This window comes from Diceros bicornis, chromosome 31 (assembly GCF_020826845.1).
Source record: "Diceros bicornis minor isolate mBicDic1 chromosome 31, mDicBic1.mat.cur, whole genome shotgun sequence".
NCBI lineage: Eukaryota > Metazoa > Chordata > Mammalia > Perissodactyla > Rhinocerotidae > Diceros > Diceros bicornis.
In genome coordinates, this window is record NC_080770.1 from 18,055,904 (window position 1) to 18,079,407 (window position 23,504).

At 37.1% G+C, this 23,504-nt stretch overlaps 2 protein-coding genes and 1 pseudogene across 2 annotated transcripts; all 3 read right to left on the bottom strand.

Moving 5' to 3' along the window:
• Positions 1 to 841: 841 nt before the first annotated feature.
• On the bottom strand, positions 842 to 1,795 carry LOC131395373 (olfactory receptor 5D18-like). The gene has a single exon (XM_058527275.1). The coding sequence runs from the start codon at positions 1,793 to 1,795 to the stop codon at positions 842 to 844; it is 954 nt and encodes a 317-aa protein (XP_058383258.1).
• Positions 1,796 to 9,947: 8,152 nt separating this feature from the next.
• LOC131395374 (olfactory receptor 5D14-like) lies at positions 9,948 to 10,886 on the bottom strand. The gene has a single exon (XM_058527277.1). It carries the CDS (start codon positions 10,884 to 10,886, stop codon positions 9,948 to 9,950), a length of 939 nt encoding a protein of 312 aa, XP_058383260.1.
• Positions 10,887 to 19,609: 8,723 nt separating this feature from the next.
• LOC131395639 (olfactory receptor 5D13-like) lies at positions 19,610 to 20,554 on the bottom strand (annotated as a pseudogene).
• Between the last annotated feature and the right edge of the window lie 2,950 nt (positions 20,555 to 23,504).

Sequence of the window (23,504 nt, forward strand, 5' to 3'; positions counted from 1 at the left end):
TGAATATATTTTCTTTTTTTTTGCTCTCACTATTTCAAGAAACAAGCTAATATTCCTAAAATTCTTGTAAATCCTTTCATCCCACACACTGGAACTCTTTCCTAAGATAATTTAGAATAATTGCTAAAATTTATGCAAGTTTTCATTCCTTTGAGTATCTAACAAGATACTTTGTATGCATATGGCATAAAATAGTAGCTCAAAATATGTTTTGAGTCATTGACTTAATTATATGTACTTGCCTCTTGAACATTGTTCATGCTCTTTACTCCTGAATAAAACTACTGTCTTTCTCTTTTATTTATCTTAAAAACTTGTCCTTCAGGGCCAAGTAAAAGAAGCCTGCAGGTATGAAGCACTGAGAGCTACAAATGATTTTGCACTATCTCTCCCCACCAACCCTATTGTGATATTTACTAACAACGCTGAATTGTGAGGTTCTGGAAAGTGAAACTATATCTTTTCCTGTCATCTATTTCACTAAATATAACATATAAAATTTTTTTTTAGCACCTACAACCTATCAGTTTTCAGAGAAGGAAGGGGAACAGAAGTAACATTTACTGCACATATGCAATATACCAGATATATTGTCTACATTTTCTTTTGTTCCACACACCACTTTTTGAACTAAATCATATTATATTATTTTTGTAAATAAAGATGGAGTCAAGATAATTGATCTTCTCTGGTTTATACAATCAGAGCCAGATATAGCCTCTCTAACCTAAATTTCATGTTCTTTCTTTTTGAAAATCTAAAGTGATTTTTGAAAATGAACTCTTGATACACAGTTTATTCAAAAATCAGAAAGGTGTTCTGCTAAAACTGAAGCAAACGTTTACCAATGCATGCATTCAATATGAAAATTTGTTTTTATTATTTTGCTGACTGTATCCTTGACATCCCTATTTTTCAGACTGTAGATCAGAGGATTCAACATGGGGATCACTACTGCGTAAAACACAGAGGCCACCTTGACTGTGTGCCTGGAGTTTTTGGAGTTGGGAACACAGTAGAGGAAGAGGATGGTGCCGTGGAAGATGGTGATGGCAGTCAGGTGGGAGGCACAGGTGGAGAAGGCTTTGCGGCGCCCACTGGCTGAATGCATCTTGAGGATGGTGACAATGATAAATACATAAGACATGAGAATGATGAGTAGTGTGCTGACCACATTAAAGGTGGCAGAAATGAAAAGGAGCAACTGATTGACATAAGTATCAGAGCAAGAGAGGGACAGCAATGAGGAGAATTCACAGAAGAAATGATTAATTGTGTTGAAACCCTGAAATGATAATTTGATAGCAGAGCATGTGAGTATCAAGGAACAAGCTACTCCCCATGCATAAGATCCACCCATTAGCATGGCACAGAGTTTCTGGGACATGGCAACTGTGTAGAGCAGAGGGTTACGAATGGCCACAAAGCGGTCATAGGCCATCACAGCTAATAAAAAGAATTCAGTTACTGCAAAGGTACAAAAGAAAAAGAATTGTACTACACATTCTGAAAGTGAAATGGTTCTGTCTTCCGCAACTAGGTTCACCAGGGTCTTAGGAGTAACGCTGGAGGAAAGGCAGAAATCCACAAATGAGAGGTGGCTGAGAAAAACGTACATAGGGGTGTGCATTTTGGGGTTAATTCTGATTATTACAATCATCCCAATATTCCCTACAACAGTGACACTGTAGATGGCCAGAAAAATCAAGAAGAGGGGGATTTGCAGTTCTGGGAAATCTGAGAAGCCCAAGAGAGTGAACGTGGCCGCAGTTTTATTTCTCTCTGACCGTAACATGGTTGCTGTTTCTTAGAATCTGAATCAGTCCTGAAAGCAAAAATATTAAGGAGAGTGAGGATGTAAGAAGCTTGGTTAACTACCCCTCCCCAAGACAGGAAGATGAAGCAAAATATCTCTTTCAGAATTTCTCTATGTATTTTTAATGCAAGATATACTAAATATCTAAAATTTTAAAACATAACTATTTAAAATTTTTCTTTGAGTTAATACAATTATTGAATTACTATTTTATTTCTCAGTAGTAATTTTTAATATTTGCAAATAAGAATATGAAGTCGAGGGATTTATGGTTATTTTAAATCCAGTCCTCCCATAACACTTTCAGCTCTCCTTGAACATTGTAAGTTCACAAAAGATAAGCCTAGCATAACACGATGACTGATTATGTCAGCCCTATAATCAGTAATAAAATGTGAAATTTCTAAACAAATTAATTTTTGCATTACACGTTCACACTGTGACATTAAGAATGAACACCCCTCATGCTTTACATTTGTGCCTTTGCTGTTAATTCCATATAGCAAATTAACCTTTGTTTTTTTCTCTGACTCAGTAAAATTAATCTTAATTAATTTTTTTCAGAGAGTATGCTCCTCAGCTCAGGAAGTCCCAAATGTCAATCCTTCCTCATTGCATGAGGAATAATAAAATTGGAACAGATGATAAAGATAATCTAGTCTACTTCCTTATTCTAGAGGTGACAAAACAGAAGCTGGAGAATCTTGGCTTTTGCAATGACATGCAAATAAGGACCAATCTACACATCTGTGACTAGATCCCAGAGCCCCAGACTCCCAGCCCTGGATCCACTTTATTACACCAGACTCTACTCCACGCTCTACTCTAGACACTAACGTATTTCCTTTATTAAATCATCATACCTTTAATTGACAAATTAGAGACTCTAAAACTATGGGAAATAGGCCAATGACAGTGTATATGCCACAGAGCTATACCAGAAAGCAGCATCAAGATGAAATGAGAATGGGATTTAGGTAAATTTTCTCTCCCAGGAATTAACTAACCATAGTGAAGACTCTGACTTAGAAACTTCCCTTTCCTAGGTCTCTCTCTCTCTTTTTCTTTTTCTACTCTCCTTTCAAGACATATAGAATATTCATTCTGTCCTCTATTCCCTGAGAGGGAGAGGGATTGGAAATTGGAGGTAGTACTGCACTATAAAGACATTTCATGAGAAAATAGTAATGCAAAAGAATTATATTTCTCAAAATGGTGGCCAGCACGTCTAAGATCTTATCATCCTAGAAAACTCTTTTTCTATCCTTTCTGGTAAGATTATCTCTGATCTCACAACACAAGAAATACATTTCAGATGGCTCATCAATAAAAATCAGATCATATGCAAAACTGAGACACACAAGGGCCCAATCTGTTCCTATACCCATAAATTTGAGTTTTAAAGACAACATCAAAAGACAATCCATCACAAAGCCAGACATTCTAATTATCAGACTTTTTTCTTATACAATATTTAATTTAGCCAGGGTATTCAATAATTCTTTTTTTTTTTTGGTGGAGGAGGAAGATCAGCCCTGAGCTAACATCCATGCCAATCCGCCTCTTTTTGCTGAGGAAGACTGGCCCTGAGCTAAAATCCTGGTGACCTTCCTCCACTTTATGTGGGATGCCATCACAGCATGGCTTGACAAGTGGTGCATCGGTGCACGCCAAGGGATCCGAACCCAGGGCCGCCAGCAGTGGAATGCATGCACTTAACCGCTATGCCACGGGGCCAGCCCTAAGAATTCATTTAAAACTAATATTATATTTAACATAATGGCTCTTGTGTCCCAAATGCTGTATAGAAAATATAACAGCTGAAATCTTCTTTCTTATAATTCGTTTCCCCATTTTGTTGTAATTTTTGCTCTCAGGATCGCATGTGTTTCCTGCTTTATACTCTTAATTAAAGCTGGTCCTGTTTAATTGTTTTTCACTTTAGAGTCTATTCAATCTCTGCTTCTTTCATTTTATTCAAATATTTGTCTATTCTACCTTGATTCCACTTCCAAAAATTTATAGAATCAGGACAATGCACATTCCATCAAATTCTCAGAGCTCTTCTCTCCCCACACACCCCGGTACCTGCTGTTCACGGGCTGTTAGTGACGAGCTCAGCTGAGCCAGGTCGTCTAACACACAGCTCTGTAGAATAAGTACCTGTTCTCTTTCTTGTACGTTCAGATATGTAACTTTGGTGGTGCCTAAATATTTCTCCAGAACTGTCTAGATCTAAATCTCATGGTCTAGATCTCACATTGTTTTCTACATACCCCACATTGAAATTAATATCAATCTGTCTCTAGAATCTTAAAACCTGCTGATGGCAAAGGGAGAACATCTCCTGGTTGGGAGTTATGCATGTGTTCTTACATATATAGTCATTACCTTTGGGACACGAACCCTAGAGACCACCTATTGCCCCATTCTCTTGAGGGCATTAAATAAGCAATTAAAATTAATCATCTTTCTCTGATGTAATTCTTGTGTACTAGGAAACCTGGAGCAGCGTGAGGGGCATATCAGATAAAAATTTATAAAGTCACTCCCCCCAACTCCTTGAGTACTCCCATATCTTCCTACAATTATCAGAACCATGTAACTATAAAAGTCATCATTATCAAGTATTAATTGAGTGACTACTATATGCCAAGCATAACCCTTTCCCTCCACACCATCCACTCTCACCATATTGGAGAAGTGTGAAGATCCATCTTTTAGGTCATCATGATCCTTGAGACTTAAAGCAGAAATATTTAAAAAGTTAAATATTAAGTTGGGAAAATTATCCAGTCTTTTTAAATCTCTGACCTGTTCTACTACTCTCTCTCTAGCTAGTCTTACCTCTTTGCTTTTGTTCCTTGTTTCTCAAAAAATGTAGCACATTCCTTCCTTATGGTCTTTTCTACCAGTTTTTTCCTCTACCCTGAAATACTTTCACTTGAGTTTTTGCTCAAACGCACCTTTTCAATAAAACCTTCCATGAACACACTATTATACTGTAAAGGCTACTTCACTACCCAATTTAGTGTTTAAAGTACTTGACGTCATTCAAATATAGTTTTAATCCTTGTTTATTGCATTTATTATATATTGTTTGTTTCTTCCTCCTAGAATAAAAGTTCCAGAAAAGCATAGAATATATTCACTGATATGTTCTAAGCTCCTAGATCAGTGACTAGCATAAAGTGTACCAAGAATCCTTATTGAATGATAAATATGAGCTTCCAAGGAACTGGGAATAGAGCCAAACTTACCAGAACTATGAGGAATTTCAGTTCAGAGAGAAGACACTTCACAAAGAACAATAAGATACTTTAGAAGTGATTACTGAAACTAGACAGTCAAAATAAAACAAAACAAAAACAAATGTCCACTCTGCTGAATTTTCTATCTCTAGGCAGAAATCAGGGAAAGAAGGTTGAGTACATAATGAGGATACATAATTACTCATTCATTCATTCAATAAATAGTTATTACATGTTTACTCTGAGCTATGTGTTATCTTAGGTACTGGGGAAAAGGGGAAAGAATGTCCCTTTGTCAATAAATTTATATTTAATGGGGAATGCAAAAAACCAAATAAATATGTAATAATTTTCCAGTAATTATAAATGCAAAAAATATATAATCGAAGGTGTCATTTTAAATAGGGAGGTCAGAGAAGACCATAATGAGATGGTATTTGATCATGGACCATCATGAAGTGAGAAGCCAAATTGTGCAAATAACCAGGAGAAGAGTGTTGAGTTTGAGGTAAAGGGAACAGCAAACACAACTGATTTTGAAATAAATAGTCAGCTTTTTTTATGCATCTAAATGATTTTACAGTTTGTGGTGATGTTCTGTGCTTTCTAAATCTCTTTTGCAAAAATGTAACTTGGATATTTCAGGCAGATACTATTTATGACACAAAGAAAAAGAAGGAAGCCCATCTGGGGATATCTATGGGTGGTCCTTTAAAGCTGTGTTCATGCCACTATGTTGGTATTTTTTAGAACAATAACAAAATATGGGAAGACATTAGTTGAGTGTTTTTGCAGTACATTTTCATTAAGAAATTATCATTAAGTAATTTCAGGTCTGCAGAAATAATCTGGGATGATAAAACTGAAAGTGGTTTGTCAATGTAATTTTAAAACTTTAATTCTTTTGAAGCTATTCAAGGCAACAAAAAGTACTTCAGCCAATTCTACAAGCCTCAAAACAAAGGACTACAAGAACTGCTCACTACACTGATTTTTTCCTTTCCCAAATATATTGTTGGCCGAAAGTGCTGTGTGCAGCCTGGAAAGCAAGACTGTGTGTGGTGTTCTTTGTCCTGACGGGTCAAGACATTTTAGGGACAGTGAGTCCCTGACTTCCAATCCTATAAATTTGAGTCCTTTAAAATATAATTATATTTATAGGATATTATATTTCTCTATCAATCCACTTGCTAACAGAACTAAGTCATTAATAGGAGTTTATAAAAAACGTAACCATCGATGAAATAAACATTTGAATAAACACTCATGCCGAAATTGCACCTAAGAAAAACAGTAACATAGTCTTATATAATTTAATACCAAACCCATGTTTAAATTTCCCAAGTTGTCTCAAAGATATATTTTTACAGTTAGTGTGAATGAAGAATCAAATTTGGTTGTTATAACTAAATTTTTTTATTATGTAACACTTCCATGTATTATGTAACATTATGTTCTGTGTAGTATGTAACAGTTCCGTGTGTGTGTGTGTGTGTGTGTGTGTGTGTGTGTGTGTGTACATGTATGTGTGTCCAGGTGATTTTTTGGAAAAATTGGAGCATTTGTAGAATGCTGCCTGTTCTGTATTTGGCTTATTGCTTTATTTGTCATAATGACTTGTTCCCGCACCAATTCTTTTAACCTGATACTCACGTGGGGAAGCTTTACCAGCTCAGGCTCTCTCTTCCGTTTCTTTCGGGCGAGAGCTCTTCGTGGGTGGGCTGACTCCTGCCCGTCACGGCGGGTTGTGCGCGCGTGCTGACTGGCCGTCCAGCGTCTAGCGCTGTTTAGGCTGGTCCGTGGATGCAGGGGGCATCAGCTGGGTTGCTTCCTTTTAACATTTCCCACCAGCTTTTCAGTCAATGACTTTAATAGCTACTGAGTCATCGCTTTGATCCAGGTTTTTATTAGGAGTTTTAAAATTGTGATTTTCTAATTCCATCCCTATTCTGCTTTTATTTGTTCTGAATTTCCCCTCATAAACTATTAGGTAACCCTGAAATACAAATCTTAAAGGAAAGAGAATAACTATTTAACTCTTTTTTTTACCAATTTTCAGAGTAATGACTTGATACCCCCAGCAACTATTAATAGTAACCAGTGATATATTATTTTTCTTTTTTAGTATCTAGATTAAAATTTTGAGATGTAAATATATTTGATGCTTTTAAATGAATTGCAGTCAATATTCATTTTTGTGTTAATCATAAGCCAGTGCAAGCCATTTCAAATTGCGTCCTGAGTCTCTCTGAAATGATCCAACTAGCTGTTTATAGCATTCTTGCTTTCTGGAAATTAAGTTGCTCAAGGCCGGTTACATTTTCTACCTCAGACTTCAAAACAGCTATTCCTCCAAAAAACTCTGGTCTGCTAGAGAGCAAAGATTTCCTTTCAGAGAAAATTTTGAGAATAGGGATGTTCATTGCTATTCCGTTATCATTATGAATGGTCCTATTTTTAAGAGAGAAAAATTGTTTCAAAATAAATTTCTATTTCAAATTAAGATGAAAAGTTTTTTACTTACCTTCTGTTACTTTAGAGCTGTAACTCTTCTTTTATGCTTACAACTTGAGTTTCATTGACATTTCAATAATTATTTATCTGTTTTATACTAAAATAAACATTGCATAACGAGGATGTACACTAAAAATTCTGTGCTTCAAGTCCTTCATCGAAAATGTTTTACTTTATGAGCATGTGTCCAACATTATAGATTCATTTGTTTTTATTTGTTTTCAAATTAGAGATGTTTTTGTTTACTTTTGGACATAAATATGTCTATTATACTATGTAAAATATAAAATATTCCCCTAAAGCAGAGCTATATTATAATGTATATTCCTAAAAGTTGTCTTTCGTCTCTTCCTATCTTTACTAGTGTTTGCTTCACCTTTCCGTCTTCTCTCAAACAATTTATGGTGCTATACAACATTCCTGCATCTTGTCTTTACTCACTTAAGAACATTTTCTGGAGGGCCCTCCATAGCGGTATATAGAAACCAGCCTCTTTCCATTTGCACAGCTGTGTACTTCTTTATTGTGACCCATAGTTTAATAAACCACCTTCATATTGGATTTTATCCAGTCTGTTCTTATTATAAATAATGTTTGGAATATGTTATTTATACATATTTTTGCCACTCTATCTCTGGGGTAGATTCCTAGAACTGAGAATGCTTTGAAAGAGGATAAATGCGTATGTAAATTTGCTCGTACTTCAAATCACATGTAACGTGTTACCTTCCTGCCCTCAATGTATCAAAATGTCCGTTTCCCTGCAGCTTCACTGAAGGACATATCATTATACTTTTGGATTTCTGCCGCTCTGAAAGGTGAGAAAGTACAGCTCAAGGCAGTTTTCATTTGTATTCCTATTATTATGAGTTAGACTGAACAACTCTTCACGTATTTAAGGGCTATTTGTCTTCTTTTGTATAGAACGTTAATTATATCCTGTGTATATTTTTATAGAGGGTATTCACGTTCTCCTCCACTATGTGTAACATAAGTAGTGACTTTTCCTCAGCTTTTCATTTGTCGTTTAAATTAATTAATTAATTAATTTTTTTTTTTATGAGGGAGATCAGCCCAGAGCTAACATCCCTGCCAATCCTCCTCTTTTTGCTGAGGAAGACCGCCCCTGAGCTAACATCTATTGCCAATCCTCCTCCATTATTTCCCCCCCCTTATCTCCAGAAAGCCCCAGTAGATAGTTGTGTGTCATAGTTGCACATCCCTCTAGTTGCTGTATGTGGGGTGCGGCCTCAGCATGGCTGGACAAGCGGTGCGTCAGTGCGTGCCCCGGATCCGAACCCAGGCCGCCAGTAGTGGAGCGCACACACTTAACCGCTAAGCCACGGGGCCAACCCCTAATTTCCTATCTGTTATTTTGCCAGGAAGCTTTGTGTATTCATATAATCTAAGTTTTAAATTTGTTTTGAATTACATCTCTTCCTTATTTCACACACCAAAAGAGCGTGTGTGAAATAAAGAGATGTAATTTTACCTTCCTTCTCACATGGTTATCTATTCATTCCAAATGACACTGTTTTAATAATAAGGACATTAAGTTTATTTCAAATTCTATAGGGTTAGCCTTCCTACTATAATTTGCTTTAATTTTTAGGATGTTTGTTACCAGATGTTTGTGTTTGTTTTGGCATTCATATAAACATTAGAACAGAAATGTTGTAACATTATTCCTCGATATTCCCAGATAAAATGTATATTCCATTTATCCTGGTCCTAAAACATAGGAACTAGACTAGGTAATGCTTGTAGAGATTTTCAGACCTGATAATACTGGGAATGCAGCCTTTTGAGTAATAATATCCAAAGATAATCTAGGAACATTGCAACGACTCCAGAGATTATCCTTTCTGAAGGACAAAACTAATTCCTGTGACCTTTCAGACTAATAGCCTCAGAGGAACCATAGTGAAAAAGCACTAGATTTAGAGTCAACAAGGTTGAGTTCCTCTCTTAAATTAGCCATTTCTGTCAATTCGAGGCTAGTTTCTTGAACCTCTGTGTCATCATCTAGATGTAACTGTCATTGCCCAATGTACTTCTCAGCATAAGCTGACTGTTAGAAAGCAGAAGACTGTGCTTTCATAGAATTCACAGAACCCAAGGAATGGAGGTGTCAGAAAAGGATCATTCCCCCTTTTATCACACAGCATGTCCATCCATATCTCCCAACAAAGACACTATGCTGCAGTGATATACAACACAAATAACTTCAAGGGATTTCAGTTTACCAATTCACAATATACTAACATCACAGTCACCAACAAAAATCTCATGCAAATATATGCTCTAGGTTTTAGAAAGCTCTGTTTCCATTATTCCTAGGATTAAAAACATCCTTTGAGATTGGTTCAGGGAAATGGGCCTTTTGTGTCCATTAATTTCTGGAAGACATCCTTCACATCTTTATTCCTCAGGCTGTAGATCAGAGGATTCAACATGAGGTTGACCACTGTGTAAAATACAGAGGCCACTTTGACGGTTTGCCAAGAGTTTTTGGAGTTGGGCACACAGTAGAGGGAAAGGATGGTCCCGTGGAAGATGGTGATGGCGGTCAGGTGGGAGGCACAGGTGGAGAAGGCTTTGCGATGCCCGCTGGCAGAACGGATGTTTAGGACAGTCACAAAAATCAATATGTATGAAGCAAGGATGATGAGTAGTGTACTCACCTCATTGAAGGTGGCAAAACCAAAGTGCAGCAGGTGGGGGATGTGTATGTCAGAGCTCGAGACAGCAATAAGAGCAGTGTATTCACAGAAAAAGTGGTTGATTATGTTATGCCCAGAAAAGTCTAGCTGGAGAGCATAGCAAAGGAGTACCAAGGGGCCAAACATACCCCAGAGATACGACCCAGCCACCAGCAGGGCACAGAGCCTCTGTGACATGGCCACCGTGTAAAGCAGAGGATTACAGATGGCCACAAAGCGGTCATAGGCCATCACCGCCAGCAAGAAGGACTCGGTCACCACAGCAGTGCAGGACAGGAAATACTGCAACATGCAGCTAGAGTAGAAGATGCTTTTATCAGCCACGACCAAGTTCTCAAGCAGCTTGGGAGTAATGATGGAAGAGTAACAAAAATCAACAAAAGAAAGGTGACTAAGGAAAAAGTACATGGGAGTGTGAAACTTTGGGTTAATCTTGATGATTATCATCATCCCAAGATTTCCTACCACAGTGATAACGTACATGATCAGAAACAGCATGAAGAGAGGAATCTGAAGCTCTGGGTAATCTGTGAAACCCAAGAGGACAAAGGTCGTCTCCACACTCAGATTTCTTACAACCATCTCCACATTGCCTTTAAAGGGAGAGGGTGGGGGAGGAGAGTTGTTTCTGCAAAAGAGAAGATTTACGGAGGTGAGTGACAAACATGCCATGACTTTCTATGGTAGACAAAAGAAAATGAGAAGAGTTATTGGTGTTAATTTTGTCCATGTAGAACGAGCCTCATGGAGATAACTGCTATGGATACAGCAAACCAAGCTGAGTCTCTGAAACATCTTTGCATTTCCATTGCAATTTGTGTTTCCATAAGAAATACTTATCATATTTTAGTGTGTACGTCCACACATTAGCTAGTATCATCACATGCACATAACTGATAGGAAATGTTTGCACATAAATGCTTAAAATAGTGATGGAGTTTGTGAAAAATGTGAAATGTTTGCCTCAGAACAACACATATTGCTACTCTATTTTACCTGTACACAAAAATCAACTAACATCTTCAAGAGAATATGCTTTTATTCCAAGAATAAAGTAAAATAAAGAGAAATCTAGGAAAAGAATATATCAGTCCAATTTAAGCACCTTTTTTCGGTAAAGGCTACGTCTCGCATTGAATAGCTGAGCTGCTGAGGGTTGAGGAGGAAAATAGCTTCTTTTGACCTCTGAGTGTAGTGTGCACTTTACTAGGGTTTATAGTCTAAGGGTTAACTTCTCTTACAGCCTAGACATTGTATAGATATCTCTTAAGAGTCTCATGATTTATCAGGTAAGAATTCTCTCAGAAAATTCTCATTCTTGTGAAAGCTTATATACCAATTTAAGATGCATATAAAGAGATATGGATAAATATTCATTTCCAGGGGAAAAGTTTATTCTGTTCTTCATCAAATGGTTGTCAATGGACATGAAGCCAAATATTTCCGTGAGCATTAACTTTTCTCTTTAATATTATTGGACTCAGAATTGGATAGTATATACAGTGACTTAACATAAAAAGAAAAATAAAAGTAGACCCAAGTTACTATATCATGAAAATAATATAATATTTTAACTGTTTCATAAAAACTTGAATAAACTTACCTGCTCCAGAGAAACAGGCCACCACCCTCCTATTTCTCTGTGAGCTGAGTATAACTGGGGCCCGAGGCTCTTACATTCAACTCTTTAGCCCTGGGGACTCAGACTCTGGAGCATCACTAGCAAGTTATTCCTCTCAAGAATCAAAACAAGTCATCGAGGCAAATGCCAGGTCCCTTGTACCACTTTTAATGGCTGGAATTTCCTTGAAACTGCACAGAAAAGTTGCATCTTGAAATTGACTACCAGGCCTTGTTTGTACATAATTAAAATGCCCTCTGGAATTAACAATACTAAAATAAAACTAAAGTAAGGCAGAGTTTCTCAAGTCCTGCCTCATCTGCAACAAAATTCAGTGGGCCTCTTGACTTTGAGGGCAGTATATACCAACTTTAGGCAAGTTATTCCAGACATTTACGAAGTTTCCCAAAGAGTTGTCCATTTTGAATGGATTTCAAAACAAGAGAAAACTCTAACAAGTGCAGTCTGCCATGCCAGCTGCTGTGCTATTCAGGTCACATGACCCAGCATATATGATTGTCCTTGAAGAGTATTTGCAGATAAGGGTTGTTCAGAAATTTGGATAAGCCCCTAGAGTGGATTACAGATCAGACATTTAGGATTTTAAAGCAAAGCAATAGCTTCCTCTGCAGATAACTCTTCACCATTTGAGAAACAGCTTCTGACTTTTTAATGGGCCCTAAGAGAGACTGAATGATTGACAATAGGCTACTATGTTACTATGCAACCTACACTTCCCATCATGCCCTGGCTGTTCTCTATCTCACCGATCCAGAACATTAGACATGCACAGCAGTCAACAGCACTCCTGTTCCTGAGCAAGTGGTCCAGATGCTTGGTCCATACTCTTGTTGCATTGCTTTCTCTTTCACAGCCTGAACTTGTAGCCTCATAATGTTTCCCTATGACAACCTGAATATGGAAGAAAGCATTGGGGCCTTATCTTCCGATGATTCTGCATGATATGCTGGCACCACACAAAAGTGGACATTTGTACCACTACAATCCTGCCTTGGGGTGTTCCTGAAAGACAGTGGTGGAGGAAAGTTCATCTAGTATTCAGAAATTCAAAAAGTGTGCCTGGAATATTGGAATAGGCTTTTTGTTTCGTTTTGTTTTGTTTTTATTATTTTTGTGTGTGTGAGGAAGACCAGCCCTGAGCTAACACCTGTGCTAATTCTCCTCTTTTTGCTGAGGAAGACCAGCTCTGAGCTAACATCTATTGCCAATCCTCCTCCTTTTTTTTTCCCCAAAGCCCCAGTAGATAGTTGTATATCATAGTTGCACATCCTTCTAGTTGCTGTATGTGGGACGTGGCCTCAGCATGGCCAGAGAAGCGGTGCGTCCCTGCGCACCTGAGATCCCGAACCCGGGCCGCCAGTAGCAGAGCGCACGCACTTAACTGCTAAGCCACGTGGCCGGCCCTGGAATAGGCTTTTTAAAACTCAGTTAGGGAAAAGCTTGTCGACAATACTTTAGAAGGATGGAATAATTGCCTCGAGAATCTGTTATATGCTCTAAATCTGGAACTAGTATTCATTACTGTTTCTCCAATAATTTATGAGATCCAGAATTTTTGGGTCCGGGGGGAAATAGGGATGGATCTGTCCCCTATTATCCTTAATGATCCATCAGCTAAATTGCTGCTTCCCATAAGTGAAACTGTGAGCTTTAGTGGTTTGGAGGAGTGATGCTTCCACTATGGAACACAGTGATGGATCTGTTAAGCTGGAATTGTGACATGTTTGACCACACAAATGTGGTGGGAGTGATGTTAAGTAGATTCTGCAGTAGAGGCATCAAGACGCCTTACAGTCTCCTTCTGTCTCTTCAAACACTGTTCTGAGATCAGCACATAAGGAAGCCAGTGTAACCTACCAGCGGATGAGAGACTCTGTGGGAGAATACTGAGGCACCCCAGCCAATTGCCATCACCAGCTCACCTGACCAAAGAGTGACATCATTTTGGAAGTTTTAGCCCCAGCAGAGCTCCCAAAAGATTGCGGCCACGTGATGAGCCCAGGTGAGACTGGCGGAAGAATCGTGCAGTCAGCCCACAGAATGGTGAGAAATAACAAATTGTTTTCAGCCACTAAGTTCTGGGGTGGTTTTTCCTCAGCAAAAGGCAAATGAAATATGCTCCAAGCTACACTTTCAACTTTAAAGCACCGAGAGAATGAATTGAAAAAAAATGGACATTTGCCTGTTTATTTTGGTGAGGAAGTTTGGCCCTGAGCTAACATCTGTTGCCAATCTTCCTCTTTCTGCTTGAGGAAGATTGGCCTTGAGCTACCATCTGTGCCAGTCTTCCTCTATTTTGTGTGTAGATTGCCACCACAGCATGGCTGATGAGTGGTGTAGGTCCGTGTCTGGGATCCAAACCTGCAAACCGGGGCTGCTGAAGTGGAGTGTGACAAACTTGACCACTACACCACCGGGCCAGCCCCCAAACTTGTTTAGAACATTACAGTATAGATTGGACTCTTTCATAACCTTCTGCCATTTCAGTCCCTTCTCTCCTTACCTGCTGATAACCTTCATCTTTAATTTGGTGATTTTCATACCCATGATATTATTTATTGTTTGTCAGTGTCCATAACCAATATTTAGTATTCACTGCACTTTTGAACTATATAAACAATATTGAACAATATTTCTGAGATTTATAACTAACTGATATATTTTAATGTAATCATTTTAACTTATACAGTGTTCACTTGTATAACTATAATCACTTTTTATGTCTATTTAGACTATTTCCATTTCTGTCATTACATGCAATATGCAACTGGACATTTTTGTATAGCTCTTTTTGGGCCTATGTACTTAGTTTCTCTAGAGCAGTGATTTGCCCCAATTTTTCATGTCATGTTATACACAGAAATATACAAGGATGAACTGAAGATGATTTGTTTCCTATATTTTTATAAGTTTTAACACTTTTATTTACTCTTTAATTAATTTGTCATAGATATTTCTATATTGTGGATATTGATCTTTAGTCAGTTAAATATGGTGCATAATTTTTCTCTCATTCTGAGGCTTCTCTTTTCAATGTTGCCATGTATTTCAGTGAAATATGCTTTAATTTTACAGTGGCAACATTTATTTTGCTTTCTGAATGTTTGCCTGCTCTGAAATCATAAAGAAATTCTCCTTTATTTTGTCTTCAAAGAGGCCAATTTTTATAAGAATTCATAATTGAAACAATATAGCAAGTAAGTATACATTGCTTTGAGAGAGATTTCCACAGATATTTTGCAATGTATTTATATGTTTCAGCTACTTTTTCTTGTGAAATATGCATGATATTCCTGAAATCTAAGCATTTTTGAGGTGCAATACTTCAGAATAATGATAGAGATATATTATATCAATCTTTCCAATAAGCAAGAATTATCACTTGGCCAGCACCCCAAAGCAACTTAGCCTGAAATAAGTGGAGTGATTTAGAGTATTCTGACACTTAATTCTAGCTATAAAAGATTTCTTCCATCATGGTGAACCAGGACCATTCTAATCTGGGGTTATTATTTATCACTTATATCCAGAACCCTTCACTTTTCAGTTTCTGAGTCTAGGTAATCCAAATGAACCAAAATTGCCTGAAATATTAACTATAATATACTGCATAAACTCTTCAATTTTTCTGTAATCTGAAATAAGCTCTGAAAGAGAAAGATCTCTAAATTGAACATGACCAGTTGTCAAAAATCAATCTCAAGTATAGTTATGAGAGATATTGATGATGATGGAAGCATCATTTTTGTGGTTCTGGCAACTGTAGGATAGTCAAGTGGATATATAATATCCAACTAAAACTAAATACTTAAAATTAGACGAGGAAATATTTTCCACAGTACAATAATCAGCAGTAGAAGCATTCATATAAATAAGCGTGGTCATCTTTGACTATACTATTTCTGTTCTTTTGGATTTTTGAATCAAGTGGGAGCTATATTCATTGAGGTTTTGTCTGCCAACATCTTACCTACATAAACAGGACATAACACTAAATATTATCAATTTAGTTTGAACTTTTTATTTCCTTCCTTCTTTTATTCATCCAGTAAGTATTCATTGAAGGCCTGATATGTTTCTAGGCATATTTCTAGGCATTCGAGACATAAGACACACAAATAATACAAGAAATTTCTGCCCTCTTGAACTTTATATTCTACTGGGAGAAAGAACTAACAGACAAATAAATTATTGCATGCATTTAAAATATCTATTGCAAAGAAAAAATATGAATCAGGTTAAGGGGCTAAGGAGTGACTATCTCATTATATCAGGTTTTCAGGGAAAGATCCTCTGGGAAGGTGACATTTGAACAGACATAAATAATTTCATAGGAATGTATTTACTAAGATTGGGTTGAGTGTTAAAATATTTTGGAGCCTATCTATCAACTTCCACACAGGTTCTTTCATAGCTGTAAGTCAGTGAGTCCCACATGAGAATTAGCATGGTATAAAACACAGACCCTACCTTAACAATTACCCATGAGCTTTTGGAGTTGGGCGCACTGCAGAGAGAAAAGATGCTGGTGAGGTGGAAGGCACAGGTGGCAAGGACTCTGTGATGCCCACAGGTGTAATTATTTTTAGGACAGTGATGAAAATGAAAGCCAGGAAGTGATGACTATGACCTTTTTTAATTTATTAAAATTGGCTAAAGTTAAAAAAACACTATCCGGATGAAGTGAACAGGATCCAAAACGGAAACAAAATATTCTAAAAAATATATTAATTGGCGGACTCACCATAGGCAATACAATGAGAGAAAGAGTGTCAAGTTACAGACTATGCCCAGATGAGCATCCAGCCAGAAGATGGAGCTCAGCTTCTGGGACATGGTGACCATGTAAGGCAGAGGCTCACAAACATCAAGGGACTGGTTATAGACCAGCACTGCTAAGGATGATATTTTGTTGTCTTTTTTTATAAGAATTGCATGTGGTTTAAGAGGAAAGAGAGAGCAGCAGAAATCATCATCTTTTGCACATCATATAGGCCCCTAAATAGGTCTCCAGTTTCTGCTCTTTCTCTTCTCTCAGGCTTTGTTCTCAACATCAGCCAGAGTTTTTCTTTTAAAATTTAAATCAGATCATATCACTCTTCCAAAACCCCGCAGTGCTTCCCCATTTCACCTAAAGTAACAGTCAAAGTTCTTAAAATGTGCTCGGAAACCCTGACTGATCACATTTCCTGCCTGTCTGACTTCTTGTCCCACTGTGCTCCAACTGGTTCACTCTTGTAGAAACTTTGTCTGCAAAGGTTTAAACAATTCAAAGAAATTAAGAATGGAGAGTATACTAGGACCACATGGATTATGAACATTTTATTTTTCTAATTTAAAAGTTTCATATTTTTAAAAATCTGTGGTGTTATAAAGTTTGTGCAATTATTAAAATTGGCTGAATTTTCTCCAAAATAAAAACCTTTGTTTAGATTCTTGTTACTCAGAGTCTGGTCCAATTGCCGGTAACACCCGCATCACTTGGAAGTCTGTTAGAATGTAGAGTCTTGGCCCCCACTGCACCCCAATCTGCATTTTATAGCACCCCTGGATAATTTGCATGCATAATAAATTTGAAAATCTCTGATTTTGATTACCTTTGGTTTTATGGAAATGCTTGTGTCTTGACAAGATAGTCCACTAAATTAAAAACAAAGAAATGAACATACTCAAATATTTTTTCTGCTTTTTTCTATGTTGTTATTTATCATCTGCTTTCCTCCTTTATTCAGAAAGCCAAGTCCACAGAAAATTTATTTGCTCCATATGCAAGCCAGTGTACCACACAGTATGTAATAAAACAATTCATTCTGAAGGGTATTGATTGACAATACTTACTTTACTATAAGTCTGTTGGAAGAGGGAGCGTATATATTTTGCATCCTTTAATAGCACACCACCACACATACGCAGACACACAAACACGCACACACGCACACACACACACACACACACAAAGAGAGAAAACCATACAAGCCTCCCTGGTGGAATTAAATGGAAAGTTTTTATTTCACTTTCCAGAGTGAATAAACCGTCAGTAGCATTATCTGGAAAATCTGCCATATGATATATTAGCAACTGGTCAGAATATTATGGTAAAGTTATGTGGAAACTCTGTTTTAGATCTAAGTAAAATTAAAAGTAAAATATCTGTTTATTTTGTGTTTTATAATTGCCTACTTACACATGTAAGACAAGGTTTGCCGTATACCTTTATGGTACAAGGTGAAGTTAAATGTTTTATTTGAGATCAACACACTTGCTCTGAAGAGGCAATTATTGTTTAGTCACTAAGTGATGTGGAGCAACAGTATTAGGTATCTGCACAGGGCATATTCTGGGGAACCTTGTGTGATACAAACCATGATTAACAAGAGATAAAGAGAGATGATATTTTGATTTTTTTTCTGACTCTGTCAGTCACTGTATTATTAACAAATGAATAATCAATATAGAGGACATTTCAATCAACACAGTTGCAACCAGGCCATATTTGTCTGGCAGATGAAGCTATGCCATGCAGGTAAAATGTGTAATTAACTACAGATTAACCTTTAAAAGCAAAACAAAGATTATACAAACTATTTTTGAAATGTATTATGATATCCACTGTGTTAATAAATAGAATTTACAAAATCGAGTTAGACACATCAGATTGTGAGATTAATAACTGTGAATTTTTCATTTTTGATCTCCTTGGTAATCCTTCCAGAAATTCATATAAAAACAATACTTTTACATTTTTGGAATTATCACGTTTAACATCACTTCCTATATTATAATAAAGTACAAGAGACCCTTTGGGAGAAAGGAGTAAAGAATTTTGCCAGATCTTAGAGACAGAGCCTCCAGGCTGTCATTGCTAATTCTTCCATATCACACCCCTAGTCAGCTACAGCTTTTTAGAATTCTGCTATAACTCTTACATTCTCATTGCTTAAATGGAATTGAAGAATGTTTTAAAAAATGATTTACTATGCCAATGAGTCAACAGATTTGGATTTAATGGTGTGATATTTATTGTTAAATAAACGTCCAAGGGTTGCTGCAGTAAATTACCACAAACTAGGTGGCCTGAAACAATGGAAATTTATTCCCTCCCAGTTCTTGATACCAGAAGCCTGAAATGAATGTGCCGGCAGGACCATGCTCCTTCTGAAGTCGCTAGAGGAGAATCCTTTCTTGCATCCTCCAATCTCGATGGCTCTTGGAGCCCCCTTGTTGAGAGCGGCAAACTCCAATCTCTACCCCCATCTTCACAGAGCCTTCTTCCCTGTGTCTCCATGTCCCCTTACTCTCTCTTATAAGGACACACTCGTTGGATTTAGGGCCCACCCTAATCCAGTATGATCTCATCTTGATCCTTACCTTCATTACATCTGCAAAGACCCTATTTCCAAATAACATCACATTCTGAGCTTCTTGGTGGACATGGATATTTTGGGAACACTTCAACCCAGAACACTTATGTTACTTCACATATGGTTCACAGCTTTTTTACTAAACATTGGAGTGAATAGAAATCAAATGATCAAATAATAAGTTACTATAATAGATTTGAAAATCTGGTAAATTGACTAGATAATTTGAATCATCATCTCTGATAGAAGCATTGAACAATCCTCAATATAATACATCAAATTCCTTTTGGAAATACAAATCTTCAACAAAATTGGATTGAGTGATTCATTAATTTCCTGACACTCTCCTTCACATCTTTGTTCCTGAGGCTATAGATCAGAGGATTCAGCCTGGGAATCACCACTGTGTAAAACACAGAACCTACTTTGACTATGAGCCATGAGTTTGTGGAGTTGGGTACACAATAAAGGAACAGGACAGTCCCATGGAAAATGGTGATAGCGGTCAGATGAGAAGCACCAGTGGAGAAGGTTTTTTGGAGTCCACTAGCAGAAGACATTTTTATGGCAGTACCAAAAATGAAAATGTAAGTAGGGAGGATGATTACCAGGCTGCTCACCTCATTAAACATGGCAATGACAAAACAGAGCACTTGGCTGATGTAGGGATCAGAGCAGGAGACAGAAACGATGACTGAGTGCTCACAGATAAAATTATTTATGACGTTAGACCCACAGAAGGATAATGCCAGGAGGAAATATGTGAGTGTCAGGGAAGAGACTATACCCCATGTGTAGGGCCCAGCCACTAATGATGCACAGAGCTTTGGGGACATGACTACTGTGTAGAGTAGAGGGTTACAAACTGCCACAAATCAGTCAAGGCCATCACTGCCAACATGAATGTTTCTGTCACTGCAAATATACAAGCCAAGAAGAATTGCGTGATATATCCTGTGAAAGAGATGGTTCTGTCTTCCACAACCGGGTTCTCCAACAGTTTGGGTGTAACTGTAGTGGAATAACAGAAATCAACAAAGGACAAGTGGCTGAGAAAAAAGATATATGGGGATGTGGAGTTTAGGACTGATCTTGATGGTCATGATCATGGCCATGTTCCCCACCATGGTGACTGTGTAGACGGTCAGGAACACCAGGAACAGGGGCACCTGGAGGTCTGGATATTCTGAGAAGCCACAGAGGGTGAGTGTGGCTCCAGAACTCTGGTTTCCTTCAGCTAACAACATGATTGTTGTTGGAGAAAATCTGAAATAATTACAATAAATATTATCACGATGATAGTACATTTATATAACCCTATGTTGCAGACATTGTGCAAAAACATTGAAATATATTAATTTAAATCTTTGAATACCACTGTGAATTGTAAAACAAGTAGCGCCATATTTTACATAAGGCAACTGAGGCATATATGGGTTAAGGAACTTGTTAGAGGTTACACAGCTTGTTAGTGATGAGTTGGGTTTCGAAGTTGACCCTAAGTGCCAGAATTTGAATTAAGTTTAGGGTTAGACATAAAGGTATTCTACATTGTTGTAGAAAAACATGTGTCTTTCACACTTCCATCATTCTGAAGATCTGTGTTTTTTTAATAGCACTAAAATAACAATGAATATAAATTTAGCACTAAAATTTATAAAGGAAGAATCAGGAGAATAAAGCATTAAAGGCAATAATACTTCTATAGTTATGATGTTCAAATTGAGGATCATAGGGGAGGCAACATTTATGAGTCACCACAAGAATTTTCAAGTTTTGAAAAAATATATGGACTTTGAAGGAAATAGAGCCCTGTATATCTTCAGGCTTTCCATTGATTTTACAGTAAATGCCTTAGTGTACTAAAAACAGTGTAACAACCTGGTAAAATGAGGAAGTTGCAATTATGATATGCTGCTCCCTCACTCACGTGCTTTCTTTCCTACTAAAGTGTTTTCTCACTTAGTGTCACCAATGGTCTCAACATAATCTAGATTCCTTGATCATTATCTTTTAAATTTCTACTATTATTTTTAGCCTAATAACTTTACTTGGCCTATTATAACATTAAAGACTGATAGACTATCTGAACTGGAGAGTAACTTATACTGTGTTTTGCTCAAGTCTTCTACATTGTCTAGAGCCTTTTATATTCTCTAATATATTTTTTCTATATTCTCGCTAGATAATATGGTAATAAACACCAATGGTTACATAATCACTCTCCAAATTTCTGGTGATGGGAACATTAGTTTTGAGTAAAGCTGCATGTATATACTTGTCTTGTTTTGAGTCACGCAATCTTTGTTATATTGGCATACGTTATTTTGAGAAAACAAAAGCATCTGTATTCTCAAGTGGTTCATAATAACAGAAGTATCTTTAATCATTTAACAATGTTTTTAAAAATAAGTTTACAATAATAATGTGTCAGTAACAAGCACATGTCTGAAATGTTTACGTTAATAAAAGATTATTAGCACAAATCTCGTAGATGACGATACCATTTTAGTTTTGTCTGACCAGGTCAAGGTAGAAAGAAACTATCTCCTTTATAGCTAAATGCTGTTTTTAACACTCAAAAAATGTATTTCATACATGTAAAAAGAGAATGGGCAGGAAAATGACAAAGAGCCAATGACAGACCAGCATAACGAAAGAAGCATGGGCTTGGAAATATCAATGTAAATTCAATTCCAGGCTTTTCCATTTACTGCGTTATCTTTGGTGAATTAATTGAATTTTCTGAGCCTTAAATCAGTAAGGCTGATCAGTAGTAATGACATGACAATACGTATTTCACAGATGTGTATTAAATTATAAAGTGACATTAATACACTTAGCACAGTCCTGACAATTGTGGAGTCCAGGAGATGTAGGTTTCTCCACCCTCACCCCTTTTAATTCTTAGTGCTATGACTAATTGGTATTATTTTTAAACACATATTATGTTTAAAAATCTAAGAAACAGACCAAGGGCCAAAGTGGGCAGTAATGAACAGGGGAGTACAATTTGGGACATCAAAGGGCATCTCAGCTCTTTCCTGGATCTCCTCTTAGCCCTATTTGTCTTAATTCCCCGCTTACTGTCCTTCAATAAATCGTCTGTTTTTCCCTTGCTTTCTCTGACTCTCTTGTCCTCCCTTTCTAATTTCAGGTTGGTGCCTGTGGGAGATTTAGCAAGCTGCAATCATTACTCAGGCGGATTATGGTAGCTGAGGCACAGCCAACTTCCCCTAGTTTGGCTGGCTTGTGCTGTGAGAATATCAGCTTCTCCTTCCCTTGATTACTGTGGTTATTATGATAGTCTTTGGCTCTGAAAACTTTGATTTCTCCCTATTATCTAATTCTAAATATCTCTGTTCAATTTTACCTAAAGTCTTATGCTAGCTATTCCCTAGTGTTCAACCTTCTTTAATCATGCCCATATTCTCAGCTTATGCTGAACAACACTTGCTCCTTTATCCCTTGGGTTATTTGATTTTTCTCTTCTTTTACCGGGAACATCCTCTTTTTCTAGTGTACTGATGCAGCACTTACAATATATAAAGCTTTAAATGAAAATCACTATCACAAAGAAACTTTCCCTTTTCATTCCAGCAATATTTTCCACATCCCTGGTGGACCTACAGACATTACTAAGGAAATCAAATTTCATGATATATTGTGTTCACTATTACTTTACACATTATTCTTATCCCCTTTCTACAAGATTTTGAGATGTTGAGGACATTCTTAGATTTTGTAATGTTCTTTTAAGAATTTTCAGTCTGACTGTACTATTCTAGGCACATGATGAATATCCTCAAAGCAAAAATCAGGATGATACCACAGGGAAGGTGGAAGAGATCAAAGCCCAGCAATATGAGACTTTGGGAAGATGGACTCAGGAGACATCATGGCGTTTAAACTAAGAAAGTGTTCCCTGACTCAAAGGTTGCAGGACTTCAATGTCCCCAGATAAGTGAAAGATAACACAAGATAGATCACCCAACCTGAAGACAACTCACCTGAACATCCTGTTCCTAGTATTAATAGTCTCTAAGGAAGTTCCCACTCAGAATTCAAACATTATTGAAAATATTCAAAAGTTGGTAAATATAGCAAGCGTCCACAATAAATTTTAATTAATGTGATGGGAATATATTTCTTTCTTAACATCCAGAAAAACTCAGAGAGAGAGAATAAGAAAAAGAG

Bases quoted from the DNA above. Each gene is read 5' to 3' on its own strand.
- LOC131395373 (XM_058527275.1), bottom strand. From the start codon at position 1,795: ATGTTACGGTCAGAGAGAAATAAAACTGCGGCCACGTTCACTCTCTTG.
- LOC131395374 (XM_058527277.1), bottom strand. From the start codon at position 10,886: ATGGTTGTAAGAAATCTGAGTGTGGAGACGACCTTTGTCCTCTTGGGT.